The sequence below is a fragment of the Zalophus californianus genome, chromosome 11 (genome assembly GCF_009762305.2).
Source record: "Zalophus californianus isolate mZalCal1 chromosome 11, mZalCal1.pri.v2, whole genome shotgun sequence".
NCBI lineage: Eukaryota > Metazoa > Chordata > Mammalia > Carnivora > Otariidae > Zalophus > Zalophus californianus.
The window spans coordinates 104656791-104683380 of record NC_045605.1 but is presented as its reverse complement, the minus strand read 5'-3'; the positions used below and the strand labels follow the sequence as shown (position 1 = coordinate 104683380).

At 53.8% G+C, this 26590-nt stretch overlaps 1 protein-coding gene across 4 annotated transcripts; it reads left to right on the top strand.

Moving 5' to 3' along the window:
* The first annotated feature begins 8428 nt into the window (after positions 1-8428).
* SLC22A8 (solute carrier family 22 member 8) lies at positions 8429-26163 on the top strand. Of its 4 annotated transcripts, none has more exons than XM_027580068.1 (11): positions 8429-8558; positions 9421-9642; positions 19284-19387; positions 19943-20097; positions 20765-20933; positions 22932-23055; positions 23244-23359; positions 24283-24497; positions 25191-25299; positions 25437-25640; positions 25729-26163. In XM_027580068.1, the coding sequence occupies exons 2-11, from the start codon at positions 9556-9558 to the stop codon at positions 25826-25828; spliced, it is 1383 nt and encodes a 460-aa protein (XP_027435869.1). In that variant the 5' UTR covers positions 8429-8558; positions 9421-9555; the 3' UTR covers positions 25829-26163. The 4 variants fall into 4 exon arrangements, with proteins under 4 accessions (XP_027435869.1, XP_027435868.1, XP_027435870.1 ...); XM_027580067.1 differs by having other exon boundaries at positions 8446-8558; positions 9268-9642; XM_027580069.1 differs by lacking the exon at positions 23244-23359 and having other exon boundaries at positions 8446-8558; positions 9268-9642.
* Positions 26164-26590: the final 427 nt, after the last annotated feature.

The window sequence follows — 26590 nt, the reverse complement described above, 5'->3', positions numbered from 1 at the left end:
TTGGTGTCCAAGGCAGAGTAACCAGCAAGGCCAGAGGCCTGGAGGCAGGAAAGCCATGGAGTGACTGGGACGGGGATGGGGGGGGAAGTACTGAGAGAGGAGTAGGGGTCGCCACCCAGATCTTGTCAGCCAAGGGGAGGAGTCTGGGGAGAATTTTAAGCAGACAGGCGACTTGATCTGGTTTATAGTTTTAGATACTCTGCAGCTTAGTTGAAAAAGACTTGAGGGGGAGGCCCAAGAGGGAAGCCTGGAAACCATCATGGAGGCTGTTTGCAATCCTCCAGGCGAGGGAGGTGGTGGCTTGGACCAGGATGGTGGCTGTGATGTCGGCAGTAATTGCCCCCCACCCATTTTAAAGATGAGGACACTGAGGCACCGAGAAGCAAGGTGACTTCACCAAGGTCATGGAGGTTTTAAGTGGCAGGTCCAGGATTTTTCTTGGTACTTCTTAAATTGTGGTAAGAGATATATAACATAAATTTACCATTCTAACCGTTTTTACGTGTACAATTCAGTGGCATTAAGTACATCCCCCATGTTGTGTGACCACCACAACCATCCAGTTCCAGAACTTTCTCTTCATCGCACACAGAAACTCCGGACCCATTAACAGTTGTTTCCCATTCCCCCCACTCAGTCCCTGGTTACCTCTACTCTACTTTTTATATGTATGAATCTGCCTGTTCTAGATACCTCCTATAGGTGGAATCATACAGTATTTGTTGTGTCTGATGTCACTAAGCACGTTTTCAAGGCTCACTCATGTTGCAGCATGTATCAGAATTCCATTCCTTTTTAAGGCTGAATAATATTCCGTTGTGTGTATGTACACCACATTGTATGTATCCATTCATCTGTTGTTGGGGTCCAGGATTTTTACCAGGTCGTCTGAATTTCCACGTGATTCTGGTGGGCTCTGCTCCCGGACCTTCCCCAGAGCCCAGCGCAGTGCCCCCCTGCGGCCACCAGAGGGCGCATGGGGCGCCCCCTCACCCCCCCCCCCCCCCACCCCCAACAGGCAGGCTCGCTGCAGGCACAGCGCGGTTGGTGGGCGGAAGAGGAATGTGGAGGCCAGGCTTTTTGCACGCACAGTCCTACACCCAAAACATGCAGATGAGAGGGAAGCTGTCTGCGGGCAAAGTGGCTGGACTACAGGCTCAGCCACCAATGGAGGAAAGTGGGGAGGTCAAGGTGGGAGGGGCTGCCCCTATAATCCTCTCCAACAGCACAGGAAACAGGTGCTGTCCTCCCGTGTGAACAACCGGGTGCTGAGGAGCTCAGTGCGCAGGCGTGGGGGAGTGAGTCCCGCGAGGCTCGGACCCCCATTCCTGCTCTACCCCCGCAGCCAAGTGAGCTCCAGCCTGAGGCAGGCACATTTTACAGACAAGGAAACTGAGGCTTGGAGTCATGCGCTTCGCTGATTGCCCAAGCGAGTGGAAGAGGCAAGCTCTGAGCACCGCGCGGTGGCCCCGTGCACTTCCCGTCTCCAAGCTCGGTGCCCTGATTTCTTCAAGCACACCACAGGGGGAGGGCAGAATGGTATGCGGTTCTGGAGGCTGGTCCGACCACCGTGGCCTCCCCACTTCTGAGCCCTGGGCCTCTCGTGATGCCACCCGAGTTCACCCTGCCTGGTTTTGGCAAGCCACCTCACGTTGACCAAAATTTCTAACCGCTTAAATCCTTCCACTTTTCTCGCATGTGCTGTTAGTTGCTGAGCCATTTCTCCCCATTTCCCCCGCTCCACCCCCCACCGCATCCATGTGCAGCTGGGTCTTTGGATCCGAGTCCAGGAACTGACATTTATCCCTGTCAAATTTCATCTTGTTCGTTCATCTGACAAACATTTGTTCGGTGCCCACGCTGTACAGGCACTGGGGACACAGCACTGAAAGACGAGTCCCCTGCCCCTGAGGAGCTCCCCCTGTCATTAGGCGCAGCCGCGGCTATCCCATACCCCGCACTGAGCTGGCTGCCGCGTGCAGGTGGTCTCACTGACCCTCATGGCACCGGCGCAGAGGTGACGTTGCCCCCATTTTGCAGACAGGGAAGCCAATGATCAGAAAGTTGATGCGACTTGTCTGAAGGGGCATACCTAGAAAGTGGCAGGCTCAGCACTCACCCCTCCAATCCCTTTGGATTCTGATTCCATCCTCCTACTTAGATACCTTCTATCTCAGCTTTGAGTTCTCTGCAAGCCTGAGAAACTTTACTGGCTGCATTTCACCAACAGCACTGATGACACTAGCCCACAGAGCCCCGGGGTTGGCCACAGCTGCCCCCGTACCCCAGACAGACAGCCGTCTATGATCCCACACCCTGTGTGTTCAGAAGATACAACACACCTGACCGGAAACCACAGGACCGTTCTCCAGCCCCCTGCCCAAGCCCCAGCCACAGGCTCCCTCCCCTGTCCAGGCAGCTACACATCTGCTTGTTGGCATCTTTGGCCATCAAACCGGTCCCCAAGGTCACATCCTCTATGGGCAGGAGCCCTTGCCTGCACCATTGTGAAGATGCATCTGCCAGTATCCCTCCCCAGGGGGAGATTGGAAGCCCAGGGACCAGGATCGGGCAGTTGCTTTGGGATTTCTCAGGCTCCGAACATCCCCCCATGCATCTGTGGCTTCTCCTCTCCCGCACCGTCTGCTCCGGGAGCCTCAGCCCATCTTTTTCACTCAGCGTTTCTGCCAAGCGCAGGGAAATCAACTGCAGAGCAGGTCTGTGGCAGGAAACAAGGCAAGTGGAAAAATGCGCTGCTGGGGGAGGGAGGGTTGTGAGATGGTCCCCAAGCTCCGAGCCAGGACCCAGGGACGCCATCCCCCATGACAGGATTCAGACCTACCACCCCACAGGACAATGAGCACCCGCCCTCCTCCCAGCCCTGTAAGGTTAGAAATATTACCGTAGCCATTTTGCAAGTGAAGACACTAGGGCTGGGCAGGTGGGGTCCAGGGCTGAGCACTCCCCCTGTGGAGATTGCTTCCTGAAAAGAGATGGGGGGGGAGGTGCTGGTGGACAGACCGCACCTGCTGTACATGAACTCAGCGAGCTCCTACCGTAAGCCCACTCGGCAGCGGCAAACAGGTCAAAGGCAGGCCCTGCCCTCACGGCCTCCTGGTTGAGGGCAGGAGAGGTGGATGACAAGCATGTACGTAATTCTGGGCAGTGACAAATAGAGCCTGCTAGAGAAGGTGTTCCTAGAGTTGGGGGCACTACTCTAGCTGGTTCTGGAAGGCCTCTCCGAGGAAGTGACATCTGAGAAGCCGAGGAGGAGCCGGCCTTGGGAACAGAGAGTGTAAAGACAAAAGAACATGAGTGCAGCATGGAGCCAAACCCACCCACCCCCGTCATGGCTGATTTCAGACAGGGAACCACCGCTCTGATATGAGGCCTTGGAGGGAAAGCACATGGGACAGTGTCCTCAGGGTCCCTGACCCCTGGCACCGGCTGCATGGATGTCTGTCCCCTCCACTCTCCCTCCAGGGCTCTGTGGCCCCTCAAAGCCACATTCTGTGTCTTTTTCACCTCTCCCATCCTCAGCACCTTTCTGCACAAGACCCAGCTCAAAGAAGGTGCCGGATACATGTTTGCTGAACGAACAAACCCTGGAAGGCCCTGCTAACCAAATCCTGAGGTCCAGCAGGGAGTACGTGTGAGGACAAACCCAAGGAAATCCTCCCTTGTTCTACAAGGAGTCACTTGATGGAGTCTGTGGCTCCAATGGGTGGTAGAAGCAGAAAAGACAAAGGGATTCCAGAAGGTGGGAGGAGGGGTCGCCTACACAATTGGAAAATTTCACAAAGTCCAGATTTCAAGCTATTTTTAAAATATCTGAAGCTCTGGCAACCCCAAGCCTGCATATTCCCATGGCAACGCCAGCTGGTGCTGAGCACCGCTGCCCCCTTCAGACTGGACATGCGCTGTGCACTTCTCCGAGCACCTAGCCCACCTAGCCCACCCCATTCATTCACATCACCTGGCCCCGTGGGCACCTGCATCGGCCAGCCCTGGTTTAAGACATTTCATGAGCAGAAAGCAGTGCCAGGGACATGGGGACTGAGACATCTGCTGCTTCAGCCTGTAGCCAGGGGGTCCCCTCCCTCAGGTTCTTGGAGCAGTCGTCCAGTGTGGGGGTTTACAGATCAACAGACCTCCATTCTCTGTGCGGGGTTCAGGTGGCAGGTGGGCCCGGGGAACTCCAGGCCATGCCCCAGAGGTGAGAGATACAGTTCCTGACGTGCACCAGCAGGGGGCGCCACTGGGGCCTGCCCTGGGCTGGGGATTCCAGTTGCTCAAGCACAGTCCCTCCGCCACCCTGGGAGCTGTGTCCCTGACCTTTCCTACTTGGGGTGACAGCTGCCCCTGACCTTTCCTACTTGGGGTGACAGCTGTGCCCCAGCCTGCCTGGCAACATGATGGGCTCGGCAGTGACTGGCTGGGCCAGGATAAACTCCAGGTGCCCAAGGACAACCTCAAGAGCTCCCCCCTCCACCGATGCCTGGAAACCCTTCCAACCTGTGACCCCCAGGGCGAAAGGGCACCCCTCGTGGGCTCCCTTCTCCTAGCAACCTTTCCTCTTCCTCTTCTTCTGGGACTGCTCGGGCTTCCTGAAGCCCGTTCCCTCGGGACTGACCCTCAAATTCAGCACTGCGTGCTTGGCACTGTGTTCAGGGTTTTATATACTTTATATAAATCCCAACAATCCTATAAGGTAGGTATTAATCCTCATTTTACAAGTGGGAAAACTAAAGCTTAACCAGGAGACACGACCTGCCCAAGACCAAACAACTAGCAAGATTCCGATTCAAGCATGTAGGAACCCTCTTCCTTGGATGGCCTTGTTCCTGTGAAGGAAATTTTAGAATAAATGAAAGGAAAGGAAGGGCTGATTAGGGCTTGAGGGCAGAGGACAATCCCTTGTCCAGGACCATACAGGCCACCTATTCTGTTAAGAGCTACCCAAGGACAGGGACTGAATCTGGGGCCCCTAAGCCAATGATGAAGCCCTAGGAATAGCTCTTGGCCTTTGGGAATTCACTGAACATCTCTCCACGCCCACCTAGGCACATAGTCTGAGCCCCAGGACACCCCCACACATGCTGCGGCTTCTGACTTGAAGCCATGATGGGTTAGTGAGGAGGCAGGCAGGCAGCTGCACCTGGAGGGTTCGAATGGCCCCCCAGCTGAATGGGACCCTTATGAGGGGCAAGAGACCCAGACTGCACACGGTGAGTTTAGGCACCACAGAGCATGACTCCACTGGTGAGCCACAGCCTCGAGATCTTCCCCACTTCCACCTGCACAGGGACAGAGAAGCCCAGAGAATCATCAGCCCCTCTGAGACTATCACAGCTATGTGTGTCCCAGCCCCTGGGACCAAGGCCTCCACCAGGGTGGGAAGAAAGTTCTGTCCACACTGCTTATCCAACTCACCTCCCATTTCCCCAAAAGTGCCTGCACTCACACCCCTGGGTCTGCGGGTCCCTCCCCATTCGACCTCCGAATCATCCAACCCAGTGTAAAAAATACCACCTTCTCTGGGCAACCCACCGTAATCTGATCCATCAAACCCAGTCACTCTTTCCCACTCTGGAAAGGACTAGAACCGCATGGACTTCTCCCATGGTGTTGAGGCCAATCTCCTGGGTGCTGTAATTGTTGCTGCGCTGCTATTTTCTCTGACAAGCAGACAGGAGGGTAGAGAAGACACCCTAGCTCCTAGCTTGGGGCCTCATACATACAAGGCATGAGGCACATTGGAAGGATGGAGGGGTGGATGAATAGACAGACGGAGGGACGGACGGACAGACAGATGGAGAGATGAACAAACCAATGAACAGGTGAGTGGGTAGGAGAGTGGATGACCCACAGAGAGTTTAGCATGGTCCCCATAATTGGCCAGGACACCCAGACTCCACCCTGCTCCCTCAGAGTAAGATTTGCCTGTTTCACTTGTCGTGGTGCATCCTCTGCTTCAACTAATTGAGGATTTAGAAAGACAGCACTGTGCGGAGAAGCTCGGGAAGCCGAGGGTCAGATGTGTGCTCCTTCCTTCACTGAACCTTGGTCTCCCTGCGTGTAAGGTGAGGACGTTGGACTTGACCTTGATGAACCCTTGGGCCCTTCCAGCTGAAGACACATGCCTGTGCTGGGGCCCAGCGGGGATGGGGGCCCCCGACTGAGCTCAGTGCAGCTAAAAGGACACCGGGAAGGGGTCAGACAAAAGATGCAGGGATGAAAGAGAAAAAGAAAGAAGGGAGAAGGAAGGGAGGGGGAGGGAGGAAAAGAAAATGACACTTCCATATCCCAAGCTAAGAGTGCACTTAGCAGGTAAGATTTCCCATATGTAACATTTCTTTAAAAAAAAAGTTGATTTCCACATATTCGATGGCAGAAGTGGTGGATCCTCTAATATAACGGAAATGCCTCTGGCAGAGTGGGCCGGGGGCAGAAGATGCCAAAGGAAAGGGTGAGCCAGGGTGGGCGGGGGTGACGAAGGGGCCGCTTTCTCTCCAACTTCTTTCCCACTTTAGCCAGACCACCTCCTCTCACATCTGCTTTGTATATTGATCTTACAAATCCAATATATTGTTTGAATAAAAAATTTCTGGAGCGCGTGTGTGTGTGTGTGTGTGTGTGTGTGTGTGTGTGTGTGTGTGTAAGCCACTTAACTAATGGAGAGAAATGAGAGGCCCAGAGGGAGGTGATTTGCCCAAGGTCATATAGCAAGTGCATGACACAATCCCCGCAGGCCTAAGAGAACTCCTTAGGTCAGATACCGTGAATCCAAGCATATGCACTGGGGGCTGGGGCCGCCCCTGGCTAGGCTTGCACATCTATACTCTGGCTCACCTCCATCGGCCTCCACGGGAAGTCACCAGGCTCCTTTAAACAACATTCCACTAGGACAGGAACAGACGGATAACCCATGCCCAATTAAGCATCAGAAAATCTCACAGGGGGCGAATGCCCAGAACAGGGGGGCTCAAGCGGCGGCTCAGCTCTCTGCAAGCCTCACAGTCGAAAACCTTCCTAAAACAACCCCTTGGCTGCATCGGAGCATAATTTAATCTTCCTTTGATGACTCCGGATCTCGCCCTGCCTCAGGCCACTCTGAGAACATCAATTACTGCTGGGCCCAGGTGGGGAGCAGAGCCCCAGTGGCTGACCCCGCCTGGGAGGGGGGGCTGGTGAGGGGCTGGGAGAGACTTCAGGGGGCGGAGGCCAGCCTGAGCCAGGGAGCTGGACGCTGCCTGGGTGGAGAAGGGGGCCGAGGGGGAGAATGGGAAGCCCCCTCTCCAACCAAGAATGGGAGCCCTAGGTGGGCCCCTCCTGAGCTCCTGGAGCAGATGGGATGGGGCAGCTCCCCAGAGTCCCTGCAGGTAGAACCAGAGAGGTAAAGGCAGGCAGGAGTGACATTGAAAGCCCACCGAGGTGACCTTGCTAAGGGAGAGACAGTGTAGCACAGTGGCCCCTTGGCTCACACTGCCCCTGCCCTCCCTGGCTGGGAGACCATGAGCAAGTTACTTAACCTCTCTGTTCCTTAGTCTCCTAATTTACAAAGTTTAGAATAGTAACGGGGCTGCCGTGAGGTTACCTGAGCCTCCTGTTGGCTGCTAAAGAATGAGGGTTAGACCACAGTCCCTGAGGAGGAAAGGTCTGGAAGAACATACATCAGAAAGCACACGGGGTTGGCTGTCAGGTGAGGCTGGATATTTGGTTTTGTTTGGCCTATTTATGTTCCCCATGTTTTATGCAAGAAAAACATTATTATGGAATTAAAATAATTCAGAGAAAGAACAAAACACGAGGGACCATGATTTGTCCCCAAAGGGACACAGCTGATCAGAAGAGGAGCCTGTCCATGGAGAGTGGAGATGGAAGGGGGCTGTTCCCCTGAGCCTGAGACTCAGACAGGGGAGCCCTGGCTGCCCAGGAGCCCAGCGGATGATAGCCCTGAGCCCTCAGGGACAGACACCTGAGACATTTTCAGCTGGACCTTCCCTGCCATTTCCCAAGAGACAAGTCTCCAGGCCCCTTCTTGGGAGGCACCAGGCAGGGGAAGTGGTGCCCAGAAGAATGTCTTCGGCCCACACGTACACAACACCCCTCTCAGAGATATTCTGAGCTCTGGGCCCACACACCATCCTCACAGAGATGACCCTGGGTCCTCAGGACTCAGACCGGACCCCCTCCCAGACTTGCCTCAGGCCAGCCTGCCCCGACCACCTACCTACCCCTCCGTCTGGCCAGCAACCCTGCTAGGCTCAGCCACACCACCACCCAGCCTTTGCTGAGGCAGCCCATTGAAGAAAGCGTGCGTCCGCGGCACCCTCCCTTGCTGGCACCATTAATTCTCAAAAGAAAGTCAAACATTAGCCTGGGGAACTTAGTGCCTTATATAAGTCCCCTGGGGAAGGCACAAACATAGCTTGTTGGAGCAGAGCTGCCCAAATACAGCAGCTGCTGCCGGACCCTGGGACAGACAAAGGGCTTCAGCCACATTCCACCACATTCCACCACCAGCTCCAGCGGAGGGAGCCGGGCCCAGCTACCAGGTGAGGAGGAACCGGGACCCCCGCCCAAGCCCCGGCCCCCATAGGCCCCTGAGAAGCCCCCAAGGTCTGGCCTTGCTTCCTTACTGCGACTGCCCGGGTCCCTTATGCCCTTTGGGACCTGCCCGGGCCCTTTCTGCTGCCCCAGTCTGGTGGACCCAGCCCCAAAAGCCAGGAAGCTCTGGGCTTGGGGAGACCTCCCCAGCAGGCAATCTGGGCTCTGCTAAGCCTGTGTGTCTGCCCAGGGTGAGCAGGGGCCTCCCCACCTCCCCCCACCATCCGGCCCCTGTTGCCAATGGCCACAACCAGGCCCCTGGGTCCCAGCTGTGGGGCCTGCACCACCCCATGCACGCAGCATGTGCAAGCAGCCTCACAGAGCACACGCACACTCACTCACACACACTCACACACAGACACACGCCCAAGCTCACACAGCTGCGCCTTACACTCCAGCCTCAAGACACACATCACAGCAGACACCCCTGTGCACACACACCTGGACACACACCACACCGGTGGCCCCATGCCTCGACAGGCCGCTGGGTATGTCCTCCTGTATCCCCGTGTGGCCACACACACCTGAGCCCCACACCCGTACACAGGTATGCACTCGCTGTGCTCACGCTACACCTGGCCCACCCTCCCACGGTGTTTCCACACCTACCCACTTATCGGCACAGAACCACGTGCATACTTGCCTCTCCCTGGCCAGGTGCCTTGCCTGCAGCTCTGGCTCATCCTGAACTGTACCATGGCCTTCTCTGAGCTCATGGACCGAGTGGGCAGCAAGGGCCCCTTCCAGTTCCTGAACACGATCTTGCTCAGCCTCCCAATCCTCGGCCTGGCCAACCACTACCTGCTGCAGATCTTCACAGCTACCACGCCGGACCACCACTGTCGCCCGCCCCCTAACGCCTCCACAGGACCCTGGGTGCTCCCCAAGGGCCTGAATGGGAAGGCTGAGAAGTGCCTCCGTTTCATCGATCCGCCCAACGCCACCATGCCCAACGACACCCAGGGGGCCACCGAGCCGTGCCTGGACGGCTGGGCCTATGACCTCAGCACCGCGGACTCCATTGTGACTGAGGTATGCCCAGAGGCAGCCCTTCTTCCTCCACTCACAGCACAAAACCCACACCCTGCCGCGCTCAGGGACGGGAGAAGAGGCTAGGCTCTAGTCTCCCTAGGACTGGGGCCTGAGGAGAGGGCACTGGGCAGGCAGAGAGGAAGGACCTGGGTGCAGATGCAAATGAACCAGAAAGTTCAGTTTTGTCCCGTTTAGAGTTGTCAGCGTTTCCTCAACACGCAGCCCATCCCATGACAGGCACAGTGCTAAGCTCTGAGGACACAAAAATGCACTGTCCCCACTACCACGGGGTCCACAGCCCTGCGGGATGAAAGGACCACATAAAGAAATGTGAAATTACAACTTCCAAGTACTTAGGGCTGTGACCTTAGACTAGGGCCACTTAGGGCTGGGTGTGGGGGCGGGGGGGGGTGGTCAGGCCAGGAGGCAATTTCCCTGAAGAAGTGGCCCTCGAACTGAGATAGTTTGAACTTCGAGAGTTTGCCAGGCAACAAGGAAAAGGAAGGAAATTCCATCTTGTTGGAAGGTCCCAAGAACGGAGGGTGTGTGGAGGAGGGACCAGTGCACCCCCCAAGCCCCCAGAGTTACTCATGGGTTCACCTGCCATGTGTTCAGCCCTTTACTTATCTCCTGATTCTTCCACCTGCCGTCCCTGGGACCGACAGAAGTAAATCTGACCCTCGGATGAACTGACAGGCCAGTCAGGAGACCACGGTCGGGGAGACAGGAGGGGGAGGAAGAACCAGGAATGGGCATTTAGGGAGGATCTGCAATCCGCCAGGCACATTTTGGCGCTTTGCAGACGTTGTGATTCTCACAGCGATATCCCTTCGAATGTGATGTTAGCTCCTTTTACAGATCAAAAAGAACAAAACTCAGAGAAGGGAAGTGAGGGTCCAGTATCACACAGCTGGTCAGTTTTGGAACTGGGATTTAAGGCGAACGCCCCTAAGAGGCACAGAGGGGGATAGATGTTTACAGCAGTTGGAAGGAGGAAAGAGGGATGAACCACAGGATTCTAGGGAGGCTTCCCGGAGGAGGCGTGTCATCTGAGCTGGGAACAGAGAGGCCACTGGTCTTCATTCTCCCCTCAGGGACCATGAGTCCCTCGGGATGTTGCTTCTGCCCCATTAGGAGAGCTGCATTTCCAAGTGTTTACCCTGCCCCAGGGCTGCGCTGGGCATGCTTGAGGGTGAGGGCTCTTGGAATCCCAGGCGACAGCACCCAGAGCCTGGTTCCACAACTTTCCCAGGATTTCCTAAGCTTAGGACCTGGCAGAGGTGGGATTTGAACCCAAGACTCTCTATGTTCCTAGTCTGTATAACTGTTTTTCGTGTGTTTCATGGATATTTATTTATACATAAAGCACATACTACGTGCCAGGCCCTTGTTCTAAGCGCTTTAGAAATATTAACACTTTTAACCTTGCTGACAACACTGTAAGGTAGTTAGTATTATAAGCTCATTTTTTCAGATGGGACTGGAGAACCGAAGCATGGAGGTTAAGGAGCTCGTTCGAGTTCGCACCACGAGCAAAGGGGCAGATTCAGGATCTGAGCAGAGGCATCTAGCCCTAGAGTCAGCTCTGAACTATGACACTCGCTGACTCTCATACCCCTGGATTATATTATAGTTGCTTCTTGTCCTCGTGCCAAGCTCAGTGCCCGAAATGCAGCAAACGAACATTTACTAACAACTACACGCCTACTATTGAGGACAAAGAGTCATAATCTATCTGCTCCCCGCCTACCCTCCAGGAACTCCCCTCTAATGAGAGACAGAGCCACCCCTCAGGGACCGCTGGTGCTGTGATGCAACACACAAGCTTCCTGAGGCAGAGACCTGCAGCTGCTTTGCTGTATCCCCAGCAGCTAGAACAGAGCCTGGCCCAGAGGAGGCACTCCACGAAATCAGTATTTATGGAGTGAATGGATAGGAGCTTTATACCCTCAGAGTGCTCTGGGAGCCCAGGGTCGGGGCATCTAACCAGCCTGGAGGGGGGCCCAAGAGGGTCATTTGGAGTCAACAATGCCGCACTGGGTGTGACAAGGGAGACAGGGAGCAGGCAGGTTGAAGTGGGCAAGCGTGCCCCAGGCCAAAGCAACAGCGTTGGAGGGCAGAGGGGGCAAATGCATGGTTACAGGAGCAGGATGAGAACAAAACAGTCAGGACTGCGAGAGACAGGGGAATCCTGGAGGGGCGAGCCGTGGAACGCGGAGGCCACCAGACCCCGGGCTGGAGAAGAGGGGGGCTCGGCTTGGAAGCTAAGGGGAGGGTGTAGCCTCTGTTCCAAGACAATAGAGAGCCATCGAAGGGTGTTGAGCAGGAGTGTGGTGCGTTCAGATCACCCTCCAGGGATGGTACCTCTTACTGCAGGGTAGAGAGTGGCTGGTGGAGAGTTCTAGTCCAGGGGCAGGGAGACCGGTTAGCAGGTTGCCACTGGGATCCGGAAATGAGGATGAGTGGAAGGGACAGTGGGAATAGACACCAGAGAGTTTAGGGAGTCAGAATCCATGGGACTTGGGGACCCAACTGACATGCAGATGAAGGACAGGGAGGGAGTCAAAGATGTCTCAATACCTATAAAGTTTCCAAATGTATGAGTGACTTGCTGTACACCTGGCCCCTGGGAAATTGGAGAGGAGGAGTGAAAGCCACCATCCCTGTCCTCTGAAAACACAGAAGCTAGCTGGAGAGACAACAATGGTGCAGGGAGCAGTGACAATAAGCGTCATCCCTACCCCTTACTGTGTGCTTGCCCCATGCCTGATGGCTCTAAGCATCTGGCTCTTATTAACTCCTTCAATCCTCACAACAACCCTAAGGCTAACACCTTAATTGTCCCATTTGTACAGAGGAGGAAATGAAGGCACAGGTCCCTGGCCCCCTGGCCTACGGCCCCACCATGTTTCATCAAAGGTGGAGCTGGAGGTAAAGCCGGGCAATCAGGCTCCTTAAGACTAAGCCCACCTACAGTCGATCCCTCTGACCAAGCACCCTGTGGCCCCAGGAGGCCAGCGGCTTCCTCCAGCGCAGGGAAGGTGTCTCTCCAACACATCCTTTTTTTTTTTTAAGATTGATTTATTTATCTTGAAAGAGAGAGAATGATTGGGAGGCACAGAGGGAGAAAGAGAGAGAATCTCAAGCACACCCTGTGCTGAGTGCAGAGCCCAACACGGGGCTCGATCTCACCACCCTGAGATCATGACCGGAGCCGAAACCAAGAGTTAGGCGTTTAACCGACTGCGCCACCCAGGTGCCCCTCCAACCCATCTTTTTCATCCCTGGGCCAGGGGCATAGTAAGTGCTCAGCTAATGCTGAATGAAAGCTGTGTCCCTGTCAGAGGCCAACAGGTGGGACTCAGACCCTGCTGACTGCTGGAAAGTGGCTTCCCCTCCAGGGAGCCTGGCCAAGAACAGAGGTTGCAGGTCTTGTACTTGGTCAAGCGTCATTTCACATCTGTGTCATGCAAGTTCCCAGACACCATTCCAGCACTTGCGGGGCGGGGGGGGGGGGGGGGGGGGGGGGGATCCGCATCCCAACAAACACAGGGATTCACCGGTCCTCAGGGTACTGTACCCTTTCCTGGGTCAGGCGTGGGGGTCAGGACCCATGCAAGGGGTCCCTGCCCAGCCAGGAAAGTGTCTGTGGCCAGAGCCAGTGAGGCACTGGTTACCAGCACAGCAATTTTTCTGTTTCCGGCTGTATTGGGGGCAAATCTGTGCTCCAACTGCTTGGGGTGGGGCAAGCAGGGTTCAGGTCCCCATGAGGCTGGGGTAAAACAGTGGCTCGGCCTTACCTAGAGGTGGGTCGCTGGAGCGGGGGCAGGGTCTGGATGTGCCAGCCCCAAGGCAGAGGTTGGTAATAGAGGTGCGCGGCATCTGGCAACCAACTCAGTCCAGGTGACCCCAGTTAGCAGAGGCCAGGGGCCACCCCCCAAGATGGACCTCGTGTGATCGTGAGCCAGGGTCAAGCAGCAGAATTCATATCCTGACTCTGCCCTTTACTAGGAATGTCATGAGGCTAGAAGTCTTGGTTTGCTCATCCGTAAAAGTGAGGAAGAGAGCAAGGGTGAACCCGACAGGAGACCATGCAAGGACCGCATGGGCACAGGGCCCCTGCAGAGCATTCAGCTAATGTCAGCAGCTGCTGGGGCTGTTGTTGTCACTATTATGGCTAATAGACGTGTCCTGAGATTAGACGGGTCGTCCCCACCAGAAGAGTAGGGGGACCCCCAGGAAAAGGGGAATCAGCTGTCACGGCCCTTCCCAGTTCACCTGGGCCCCCATAACTTTGCCATACTCCACAGCTTGCACCTAGCCCTCCCCTCATGGAAACGACAAGCCTGGGTGCAGGTCCCAGCTCCACCCCCACAGCCCGTGACCTGGGGTGTCAGCCCTCCTCTCCACTTCTGTCTCCACATCTGTAGAACAGGATAATAAGGAACTTCCCTCCAAAGGAGGAGGCACAGGTGGGAGGACCACGCTGTGAGTGAGCACAGCACAGGGTCCAGCCAGAGTGGAGAGAGTCTCCCTCCCCCTCTGATCCCCTAAGCTTTCCTGGCAGAGGCGACCACACATTCCTTTCTCTGAGTTCAACAGAGATAATGTTGGAATTTTTCAGAAAGAGCTTTACTAGGAAATTAAGAGGAAACAAAGGCCTTTCTTTCAAGTCTGGAAAGTGTGGGGAGCATGGATTGTGTGTTCTGGGTCCCCTGGAGAGGAGCTGTAGCCCACAGCTCCCACACCACTGAACCTCAGCCCTGTGGGTGCCCAGCTCAGTCTGAGGGTCCAAGTGGGCTTGGATGCACAAGCCGGTCCCCCAAAGCCCCTCCAATTCTTCTCTGGCCTTGAGCTTTCCTGTCCTGTCTCCAGGGCCTGAAGGGCTGGCACCATGACGAGAACAAGGACATGATGACAAGTATAAAAGCAGAGAGGAACACACACTGAATCTAGCGATAGTGTAACCCGACTAAAACCGCAGACCCCATGTGGCCCAGCCTGTGCATCGAGTCAAAGAAACAAAAGCCACATTCTCAACACCTTTGAGACCAACCGAGCTTCAGTTATAGCTTTTCTTAACAAGGCCTTCTCAAGGGCTTTTACAGCTAACCACACAAAAGCATGCCCAAAATGTCTCTAGGTATCTTTCCTTTCCCCCAGAATTCTAGGATGCCTTTAAAAAAATCTCTCCAGTTCTCTCTATGTCTGGTTCCCTCATGGCCAGGCGGAGGGAAATCCCCTTCCCAATCCCCTTCCCATTACCACCTACCAAACCCACAGGTATTTCAAACATGCAGTAATCACACAGTGTATCTGTTTCCTAGAATTTCCGTAACAGAGTACCATAAACAGGGTGGCTTAAAACAATAGAAATCTATTGTCTCACAGTTCTAGAGACTAGAAGTCCAAAATCAAGGTATAGGGGTGCTCTCTCCCAAGGCTCTAGGGAGGAATCTTTTCTTGCCTCTTCCAATTTCTCAGGGTTGTCTGTGATCTTTGGCTTCCCTTGGCTTATCCATGCATCCCTCCAGTCTCTGCCTCCAATGTCTCATGGTGTCCTCCCTATGTGTCTGTATCTTCTCTTCTTACAAGAGCACCAGTCATATTGGGTGAAGGGCCCAGACCTACCCCAATATGACCTCATCCTAACTAATTGTATCTGCCACATTGCTATTTTCAAATAAGGTCACATGCTGAGGTACTAGCGGTCAGGACTTCAACCTGTCTTTTCAGGGGATACAATTCAACCCATAGCAGTTGCATGTCCCAGATCTGAGCCCCATGGATTTGTGTTGATCGGCAGGGCAACACTGGCCACAGTTTTATCATCAGCTTCAATGAGATTTATTAACCATGAAATCTCTGGGAGCAACTAAGAGTGCATTTGAAATCCAAGATTTTTTTTTAAAGATTTATTTATTTATTTTGAGGGAGTGAAAATGAGAGAGAGAGAGAGTACATGAGAGGGGGGAGGGTTAGAGGGAGAAGCAGGCTCCTCGCCAAGCAGGGAGCCCGATGCGGGACTTGATCCAGGGACTCCAGGATCATGACCTGAGCCGAAGGCAGTCGCTTCACCAACTGAGCCACCCAGGCGCCCCTTTGAAATCCAAGATTTTTAAAATATCTAACCACAAAGCAGTTCTTCCAAGCTTTAAACCCTCATTTTACCATCCCCTAGTAGACAGTTTGCCATAGAAGTTTTTCCAGTGTGATTGTGAAGTTTTTCCAGTCCTTCTTGCTAACATGTGGTTATAGATCCTATATATAGCCTAGACACTCTCCATCCTGACATACGCTCATTCTGGCAAAGCAAAACTGTCCTCCAGGTAGTATCTGGAATGTGGACCCTATGACCTCTCCTTTAGACATCAGCGTATCTTAACCACTAAGGTTCTCCATTTCTCTGTTCTTTCTATGGAATGCTCATTCCTTCAATCCCACAAGTATTTACTGAGTGCCTACTACGTGCCAGGCACTGTTCTAAGCAATGGAAGTACAGTTGCAAACAAAACAGATGAAACACTCTACCCTCATCAAGATGATAATCTTTAGGGAAAAACAAACACACAAAAAGAAACTATGTAGTATATCTCATGGTACAAATGCAATCAAGAAAATAAAGGGGGATGGAGTAATGTAGACAGCAGGGAGTTACAATTTTAAATAGGGTGGTCAAGGAGGTTCTTGTTGAGAAGATCTCAAGGAGGTGAAGGAGCAAGCCAAGTGGCTATCTGGGGGAAGAACTTTCCAGGCCAAGGAAATACCGTATGTCAAGACTTTGAGGTGCCTGACATGCTTAAGGAGCAGCAAGAAGACCAACTACAGTAGAGTCCATGGGGGAGATAGTAGTAACAAAAGAGAGCAGAGAGGTAACAGGAATGAATCTGCTCATTCTGCAGGGATTTATGGGTCATTATAAGGATTTGGGCATGTTTTAAACATGAGTCAAAGCCCATTCTAGAAATAGTATTTCCTGTACATTGCTGAAATTTCAAGTAGAAACTGGCTTGTGACCATTATTCTAATGCATACCTCACGGCAAGTAGTTTATAGAAACTAGGACCTGGCAGATCCGGTCTCAGACAGTGGAGAAGGGTAACAGCCTTAAACTAATCCAAATGGGTCTGACACTGACCCTCTCAGGATCCAAGCAGAATGATTTCTTGAGGTACTAAATAACATGGAGGCTATGGGGTGGGGGGGAATCAAATTTCCATTTGCAACTTCTTGTGGGATGTATCAGGAGAGGCCATGTTGCCATAACAAAAGAGTCAACGGTAATTCAATGGCCTGCAGGGCATAGAAGTGGTTCTCTTTCTCGTGCAATAGTTCTAAGGTGGGAATTTCATATTTATGGGTGATTCTGCCCCATAGAGTCCTTCAGGGACCCAGACTGACAGCAGCTTCGCCATCTTCAACACAGGGCTTCCTGAGTTGTTCTAATTGTCACCATTCCCATCAACAGCAAGGGAAAAGGCATTCAAGTCCAGACCAAGGCTTCTCTCTTAATCAAATGAGATGGAAGTAACAAGCATTTCTTCCGCTCACATTGCACCATCAAGAACAACATGACCCTACTCAGCTACTGGGTCACCTGGGAAATGTGCTGTTTACTGTGGAAGGGGGAGGGGGCATGAATGAATTTAGGTGGACAGGGGGTCTTTACTTTAGATTTTCCTAAAGGAGCTCTCCACAGCATGCCACAATGTACCAGAAGTCTCTCTAGACACTCTCTGGTGTACTCCTCCTCACACCCCCTCACTTCCTCCTTCACCCTTTACCCTCCCCTCATGCCACACACATACTGGGCAGGCTCCCTTCTCAGCCAGAAGAGCCCACTGGGTTTGCTGGCCATGCTGGGCCACCCGGAGGCAGCCGGAGCGCCTGGAGTCTTCATCCACTCCATCCCCCTCACTTCCAGCAGGGGACGTGGAAAGAGCTCCCTGGGATGTAAGGTTCTTCCCCCACACTGTTTCACTTCCAAAACATTCTTGTGGGGCATTTCTAGTTAATAAAATTCTCCACTTCATTACACAAGTAGTTCAGGACAGCTAGACAAAGGGTGCGTGTTGGGGATTAGCAGGAGATTAGGCCAGACAGGTAAGGCAAGGGCCAGAGCATGAGGGCTTTATAAATCTGTGTTAACAGAGCTTTCTCTTTACCCAAAAGGCAGGAGGAAGCCAGTGAGTGCTTTAGGCAAGACAGGAACCTGACCTGAGTGGAGTTTTAGAAAGCCATTCGTGTTAGCAGGGGAAGCATGGATAAGAGGAACTGAAATCGAAGGCTGGGAGACCTGTCTGAAGATCGTCACAATAATCATCAGCAGGCCTCAGTCACCTTATCTGTAGCATGTGGATGATGCTGACAGTCATGCCCCAGCATAAGATTGTCGTGGGGACTGAAGAAGTTAAAGCTTGGGAAATGCTCCGTTATAGCAGGGCCTGGTGCATAGTAAGCCCTCCATAAAAATCGGCCGTTATTATTAACCTTGCACTAAGATAGCAGTGGAAATCGAAGAATCCAGATTCCAGAAATATTCAGAAGTTAGAAACTGGAGGATGGAGTGGTGGTGCACTGGAGAAGGATGAGGTAAAGGAGGGGCTCCCAGCCACTGAGATGGAGGAGTGGATGACAAGTCTTGTTGAATCTGAGGTGACCGTGAGACATCATCCAGGTAGAATTTCCAAGAAGGCAGCTGAATTGACTGGTCTCCAGGCCAGAAGAGAGGTTGGGTTGAAGATATGGATTGGAGTCTTCCTCATAAAATAAAAATTGAAGCCATAGGAGCAGGTGACGTTTCCTCAGGAAAGTGGATAAAAAGAGAGGAAGATCCAGAAAGAGCCCTGGGGAATCTTTAAGGGATAGAGAGAAAGGAGCCCATGGAGGAAGAAGAGGAGTGGTAAATAGAGAGAGGAAGACCAGGGGGAGGGAGAGGTCAGCATCAGCAACGTCAAGGGCTGCCGAAAGTCAGGGCAGGGCAGGCTACAGAAGGTTCCAGTGGGCTTAGTGAAAAAGACAGCACGGGTGGCTCTGGAGAGCACAGTGTCGGTGGAGTGGCAGGGGCGGACTTGAGCAATGAGCAGGAGATGGGACCAGGGTGACAGCAAGTATAGCTTCTCATTCAAGAGATTCAGCTTTGAAGGGAAGGGAGAAACAAAGTGAATGTGGACCGGAAGGAGTTTCCAAGAAGGAGAGATCTGAGACAAAGACATAGGATGTGGGATGGAGCGAGGTGTCAACCATAGAACAGTGTCCCCGTGGAGGAGAGGGAGAGACCTAGGCTGCAGACCGGCCCTGACCTTGCGTGGGGCGCAGGCAAGCTTGGAGGGGACGAGGGCAGGAGTTGAGAACAGACCTGGAAGTGACAGCTAAGCAGATTCTACAAGCCTCTGACAGGAGCCGCACTCTGGAGAGGAACTGTTACTACACACCACGAGTCAGGGACCCAAAGAGCCACAGGCAGACCAAGGAGCCCCGGGCCCGGTTGAACGCAGAACGGGGCCTGGGAGTGGGGTCCAGGCTCAGGGAAGTCGGGTGAGGGCTCCAGGATCGGGCGGGCACTGTGGGGCTCAGGCTGAGCATGGCTGGGAGGGCCGGTCTGGACCAAGCCAGGCTGGCACGACCTTTTTGCTGTGCAGTGGGACTTGGTGTGTGAGTCCAGAAGACTGAAGGAGGTGGCCCAGTCTGTCTTCATGGCGGGTACACTGATTGGAGGGATCGTGCTAGGAGACCTGTCAGACAGGTGAGACCGGGGAGCTTCCAGAGGGGAGGCACAACCTATAGGGACATCCCACCTCACTCTGACCACCTATGCACCGCCCCCAAAGAGGCAAAGAGCTGGGGGAGGCAGGAAGTACTGTCCCTGCTCTGTGGCCTTGGGCAAGTCCCAGTCCCTTTTGGGGCACAGCCTTCTCCCTGCCCCAAAGGCCCCTCCCAACTTGAGTCTTCCCACCTCCTCAGACCCTGGGGGAAAGCCTCGAGGTTTTCAGACACCGCATAGTGGCCTGTGTGGCCATGGAGGTGGGGTGCTTGGACTGTTTAGAGATGGGAAGTCCCTTGACCTCTGCTCACTCCGCTAAGCTGAGGATAGAGGCCAATCACTCATTAACTTGAACCTATAACTGCAAATCTGTCAACAAAATAGCAATTACCAGTTAGGCTCTGTCTAAAGAGGGAAATGCATGCCCTGCCTAGCCCTTTGGGAGGTGGTCCGACCCTTTGCCCCAAGACCTGCAGAGTCACTGTCTCAGCTAGCTCACTGTGACCAACCTGGTCCTTCCTCTCCTTTGAGCTCCAGGTTTGGCCGCAAGCCCATCCTGACCTGCAGCTACCTGCTGTTGGCAGCCAGTGGTTCGGGTGCAGCCTTCAGCCCCAACGTCTCCATCTACATGGTCTTCCGCTTCCTGTGTGGCTGGAGCATCTCAGGCATTGTCCTGAGCACCGTGATCTTGAGTGAGCCATAGAGGGAAGAGGCAGGGGAACAGGAGTTTGAGGGACCCCAGCCTGAAGCCAAGGGCCTGGCTCAATACAGGTTCCCTGTGATCTTGGTCACATAACGTGCCGCCCCTCTCAGGATCTCAGAGGCCCCCTCTGAGCATAACGACAACAGCAATCAATACTGAGGACCCCACCCCCTCCCCGGGCCTGACACTCTGCCGGGGACATGATCCCATTCAGTCCACACACAAGGAGGCGACACTGTTGTCCTAATTTTACAGATAAGGACACTGAGGCAAAAGAAGGGAAGTCATTTGCCTCTGGAAAGACAGTCAAGAGGGTGGGCTTGGGGGTGGGGTTCCTGGCTGGCTCAGTTGATAGAGCATGTGACTCGATCTCGGGGTTGTGAGTTCGAGCCCCATGTTAGGTATAGAGATTACTTAAAAATAATTTTTAAAAAATCTTAAAAATAAAAGTGTGGGCTTGGAAGTCAGATAGACCTAAGTTTGAGTCCTACTTTCTTGAGGCTTAGTCACAGCATCCGTAAAATGGGGGCGATGAACCCTTAGGATCAAGGTCAGATCAAGTAGCTGATGGGGGGTGGGCGGGCAGGAGCCCCTTCATGGGGAGGTGGCCCAGGGCCCAGCACAATCTTAATCTGGTCCTTGGGCTCCTCCTGCAGATGTCGAGTGCCTGTCCATCCAGATGCGGGCCATCATGTCAACTTTAACGGGTTACTTCTATACCTGTGGCCAGTTCATTCTGCCCGGCCTGGCCTATGCCATCCCCCAGTGGCGCTGGCTACAGTTAACTGTGTCCATTCCCTTCTTCGCCTTCTTCCTGTTGTCCTGGTATGTGGCCCTCTCCTCTTCATCTCCCTCCTTACGTGCCCGCCGGAGCCAAACGGGGAGCCCAAATCTGACCACTCAGGACACCTCTGTCCCAGAGTCAGGAAGGGCATTCCAAGGAGGAGGAGTTAGTACACAAAGATGTGCTGCAGGAGCAGGTGTCTGGGGGGCATTCACGGGAGGAAGGGACTAAGTTGAGAGGCAGGGCACGGAACCAGACTGTGGAGAACACAGAAAGCCAAAGAGCCTCAGCTTCGTGTGGAGGGACAGAGAATGCCTCCGAACGTGTCTGCAGTGTGGAAAGCCTGACCAAACTTCTGTTGGTGGCACAGGAAAGACCCAAGGAGGTGGGGATGAGAGAGAGAAGGGACATGACTGTGGGGGCAGGAGGAGCCTCTGGGACAAGTCTGAGAGGCATTTTGAAGGACAAATCCACAGGGTTTGGGGACTTCTAGATTTGAGGTATAAAGGAAAGGAAAGCCCAAACCGGGGGACCTGGGAGAATCGAGGTGTCTGGGTCAGAGACCCCAAATAGGTCAAGAGCTCACCATCATCACGTCAAACCTAAGGACACATTGAAAACAGGAACTGAATCTCCGAAATGTAATTTGGTTTTTTCGTTTTTTGTTTTTTAAGTAGGCTCCATGCTGGGCGTGGAACCCAGTGCAGAGCTTGAACTCATGACCCTGAGATCAAGATCTGAGCTGAGATCAAGAATCGGATGCTTAAACTGACTCAGAGTGACACTTTACTCAGCACTTACTATGTGCAAGGCCCTGTTCTAAGCATCCACCTAAATCATTCCAATCCTCATGGCATCTCTGTGTGAAGGAGGCATCATTGTCCCACTTGACCAATGAGAGAACTGAGGTTCAGAGAAGTCAAGCCATCCCCCAGGGTTACACAAAAAGACACAGAACTGGAATGGGCTTCCATTTGAAAATGAGAATAGAATCTTCTAGAGGGGTCTGGACAATCTTGCAAAAAGGGAGGTGGTCAGAGGGTCCAGGGTAGAGCTAGGGAATGTTCACAGCCTGGGATGGGAGCAGACAAGGAGCAGAGATTGGGGAAGAAAATAAGGCAGAGGGTCAACGGGGAACTGTCGAGAGTGCAAGCCCCTTCCCCCTGGAACTTGGGACAAGCCTCACCCACTCTGAGCCTCAAGATTTCCCAAGGCAAAATGAAGATAATAATGCCCATCACCCAGGGTCATGGGTGCCTGGTCCACGGGAAGGCTCACTGACTGGGAGCCACTATTCTTAATCTCAGGGAGAAGAGGATGGAGTCCAGGCCCTGGGTGCCTGTGGAGGCCACAGCCACAGCTGACCACAAAATATCATTCCTTTCTCCCCACACCTCCTCCCCCTCTGTTCCTCTTTGCCTAGTGACACTTAGGGTCTGCTCAGAGCGAACCAAGCCCAAAAGTACAGCCTGGAGGTGGGGAAAGTGAGGTTAGCTGCCCGCTCGCCAATCCCAGGACCTCATGCTGTGCACCTACTACAGCAGAATTGGTCCTCTGCCCCAAACCCATCCCCTAGGCCATAACCCTAACCTGAGCCACCTTCTCAAGCTGCCCCAGGACTGCAACCCTGCTCCTTCTTCACCCCAGGAGGCGGCCCAAGGAAGGATGGAGAGGTGGATATACAGGATCATCCAGCTATCTAGCCTTGAACATGCCGTCCCTTCCCCAGGATCCACCTGCCTTGGCCTAGGCCCAAGGCTCCTAGCTAAGGAAGACACTCAACGGTAACAAGTAGCCCAGGTAGGGGGCAGAGGGAAGGCTCTTCTGGAAGGGGAAGAAGAGAATGCTAGAATTTGTGCTGGCAGCAGGCAGTCCAGGTGCAAAGCTTGGCCAAGTTTAAATTCCGTGAAATCTGCAGTAAAACGGCTCGGGTTTCTGGACCTCCTACCCCTGGGTCCTGTTGATGTTGATGTTCTTCCGGTCCCTCAAAAAAGGTTCTGGCATGAGGGGAGTCACTGTGACTTGGTTTTGGCACCCAGGTGGATACCAGAGTCTGTACGCTGGATGGTCCTCTCTGGAAAATTCTCAAAGGCCCTGAAAATACTCCGGCAGATAGCTGCCCTCAATGGCAAGAAGGAAGAAGGAAAAAAACTCAGCGTGGAGGTAGGAGCCGAGAGGGATTGTAGTCTGGAGCAGGAACCCTCCTCTCACCTCTGTTTCCCTGCTCACAAGCCAACATCACATCCAATGCCCCAAGCAAAGTCCTCTAGAGATTCCTGCACCTCCTTTCCTTCTTCCTCCTGCTGACCAGCTGGTCACTAATGGCACCCCTCTCTTTCCTCTTCCCCAAGGAGCTCAAATTGATCATGCAGAAGGAGATCTCCTTGGCCAAGGCCAAGTACAGCATAGTTGACCTGTTCCGGACACCCAACATGCGCCGTGTGACCTGTTGTCTTTCTCTGGCCTGGTAACCCACCACCCCTCGCTGCCCACACCCTGGCACCTCTGCAGAACAGGGGTGATGAACAAGGCTTCTGGCAGTTTCCCCTAAGGGGAAGGCCTAGGGCACCTGCAAGAGGAGTCAAGAGATTCCCTCCCTGGGCTACCCCAGCCCAGCCTCAACCCTGGAACTAAATCTCCTGTGTACCTGCCACACACCTAGTTCCGGCCATTGGGGTCTGCTTCCTTGTCAGGTCACACCCACCCCACCCACAAGGCAAATGCTCCAAACCCCTTCCCAGCTCACAGCTCACATCCCTGCCATGGCAATTTCCCCATTCTACGCCTCTCTGTCACTGCCCCCACTGGCCCAGCTCTGCCCTCTGTGACCCCACAGAGCAAGGCTGCCCCTCATGCTTCTCCGAGTCTTCTCTTCTGTTTGACATTCTACAGCTCCTGCAAAGCTCTTTCTGTGACCTGGTTCTGAGACCCTTCTTTATCCCTGCGTGAATAGGGTCCAATATGTCCAGGGACTTCAAAAGGGATCCCAGGATTCTGAGAGGGAAATGGGAGGCATCTGACCCAGGTGCACCACTTGACGCTCACCTCTCCCATTCTAGACGTTAAACTATTACCCAACCAAGAGAGATCATTTACTACCTCCTTGGGTCTCCCAAAGTCCTGCCAGTCCTGATAGTCTCTGGAGTCAATTATGTTGATCTTTGCCACCACACCCTAGACCATGCCCATGTCAGAAAGAGCCAATCCATCCCAGCACTGAGCCCAGACACAATTTCAGAGGGCTCAAAACAGCTCTCCAGCAGCCCGTACTGATCAGCTGCAGCTGGGATAAGAAATGAAACTATTCATCATCCTTATGACCCAATGACCAGTTTGGGGAGAGACCCCAGTCTGGCTGCAGATGTCAATCAATCACTCTCTTCCCCTCAGGTTTTCCACCGGTTTTGGCTACTACAGTCTGGCTATGGGTGTGGAAGAATTTGGAGTCAACCTCTACATCCTCCAGCTCATCTTTGGTGGGGTCGACATCCCAGCCAAGTTCATCACTGTCCTCTCTATAAACTATCTAGGCCGACACGTCACCCAGGCCGGTTCTCTACTCCTGGCAGGAGGGTCCATCTTGGCTATCATCTTTGTGCCCTCAGGTGAGAAGCCAGGGCTAAGCCAGAACCCAACATGTCCATGGGCATCACAGGCTGCCACAGGCTGGGAAGTGGCACGCCTAGGACCCCAATTCTGCTGGCTCTGCCCCTAATTCTCTGTGTTACCTTGAGCAGGTCCCTGCACTCTCTGGGGCTCACGTCTCCCATCTAGAAAATGACTCAGTTGGGCTAGATGATATCAAAGCTCCTTTCCAGATCTGACTCAGCCTGGGCAAAGTACGGTGGTATCTGGCCAGTGTGGGGGATTGCTCAGGGATCGGGCATGGCCTGGTGACATCGCTACAGAAGACGAGCTGGCATGGAAAAACCACAGAGCTCAGTGCTCAGGGAAGACCCCACAGCCTACTCCCACCACGACCTTGGAAAAGCCACTTTTATATAGATGTTTGTGTGTTGTTAGATACACCCATATCCTTCCAAAGGAACTTGAGCTATTTTAGGACAAGCATATATACAACAAAATATGGGAGTAGGTAATGAGAGCCAGGGAAAAGCACAAAGGCAGCAGGACAGGCTGCAAAGCACTAGAAATAGCAGAAGGACTATTACTCAGCTTTAAATTTAGATCTGAGCTTTCCAGCAGCCAAAGCAAAAAGGGAGACAAAGTCCGCTGAGGAGGAAGAACATTCAGGTGCTTCTGAGCCCGAGGCCCATCACCTTTTCTTCCCGCTGCAGACTTGCAGACCCTGAGGACAGTACTGGCTGTGTTTGGGAAGGGCTGCCTGTCCAGCTCCTTCAGCTGCCTATTCCTCTACACGACCGAGCTATACCCCACAGTCATCCGGTAGGTGCTGGGCTCGGGGCTAGCCCAGCCAAAGGATACGGGGTCAGGTGGGATTGTGACATCCTCCTGCCCCCGCCCAGACCTGTCCTTTAAGAACCACGCACAGGTTGCCAATCCCTGCTCTGGACTCTCCCAAGGCAAACAGGTATGGGCATAAGCAACTTGTGGACCCGTGCAGGAAGCATGTCAGCCCCGCTGGTGAAAATCACAGGGGAGTTGCAGCCCTTCATCCCCAGTATTATATTTGGGACCGTCACCCTCCTTGGAGGCAGTGCCGCCTACTTCCTGCCTGAGACCCTCAATCGGCCCTTGCCAGAGACTATCCAAGACATGGAAACCTGGTCAGTCCCTTGCCTCTGGTCCCACTGGAACTCCTCATTGGGGAAGCAGGTCCAGACCCAGGGCTTTTCCTGAGATCTCTTTCCCTAGGTCGTGGCGGGCAAAAAAACCAAAGCAGGAACCAGAAGCAGAAAAAGCGTCCCAGAGGATCCCTCTGCAGTCTTGTGGACCGGGCCTGGACCCCAGCTGAGGGCAACAGAACGCCCTTCCCCTGCCCTCCAGGAATGAATCTTAGCCAGGTCTTCGCCTGCCTCTGGGCTCTTGAGGGCACCTTGGGGGGACCCTGAGCAGGTCCATGCTCCAGCCCAAAGGTTTGGCCACAGGCCTTCCCATGCCCCACCCTTGTCCTCATCTGCCCTCAGCCCCCGTCTTGCCATTCTTCTGTCCAGCCCTTCCCCACTTGCCACCTTCCCCCATTGTTCCAACCCTCCTTGCCCTGAGGCTCCCTGGCTCAACCCTAAACCAAGACAGCTTCCCTTTCTTGCTCCCCACCCCTTTCTTTGATGGGAGGGTTCAATAAATGGCAATGAACTCAAGCCACACTGCTCAGGAATGGGGGTGGCAGGGAGAAGGGGGCAGGCCACCACACGGATGTGTGCGCTACACAACCATCACCGGGACTTGTGTGTCGCATGCAGGGATGGGCACACGGGTGCATAGAGGCTGGGCTGCTGGGAACCTGTGTGCGCACGTGTGAGCACGCAGAGCTGCGTATACACCAAGCCTGCTCAGGCTGTGACAACAACATGCCACAGACAGACCACTTAAACAACAAATGCTTCTTCCTCCCAGTTCTGGACGCTGGGAAGTTCGAGATCGAGGTGCTAGCAGACTGAGTTTCTGGTGGGAGCCCTCCCCGCCTGCCTTGCAAACAGCGACCTTCTCATTGTGTCCTCACTTGGCAGGGAGAGCACAAGAAAAGCAAGGTTTCTGCTGTCTCTTCTTCGGAGGA

Coding starts and splice junctions, on each gene's coding strand:
- SLC22A8 (XM_027580067.1), top strand. CDS start 9,307: ATGGCCTTCTCTGAGCTCATGGACCGAGTGGGCAGCAAGGGCCCCTTC. Junction 20,934..22,931: donor GCCTTCTTCCTGTTGTCCTG/GTATGTGGCCCT, acceptor TTTGGCACCCAG/GTGGATACCAGAGTCTGTAC. Junction 25,641..25,728: donor ATCCAAGACATGGAAACCTG/GTCAGTCCCTTG, acceptor CTCTTTCCCTAG/GTCGTGGCGGGCAAAAAAAC.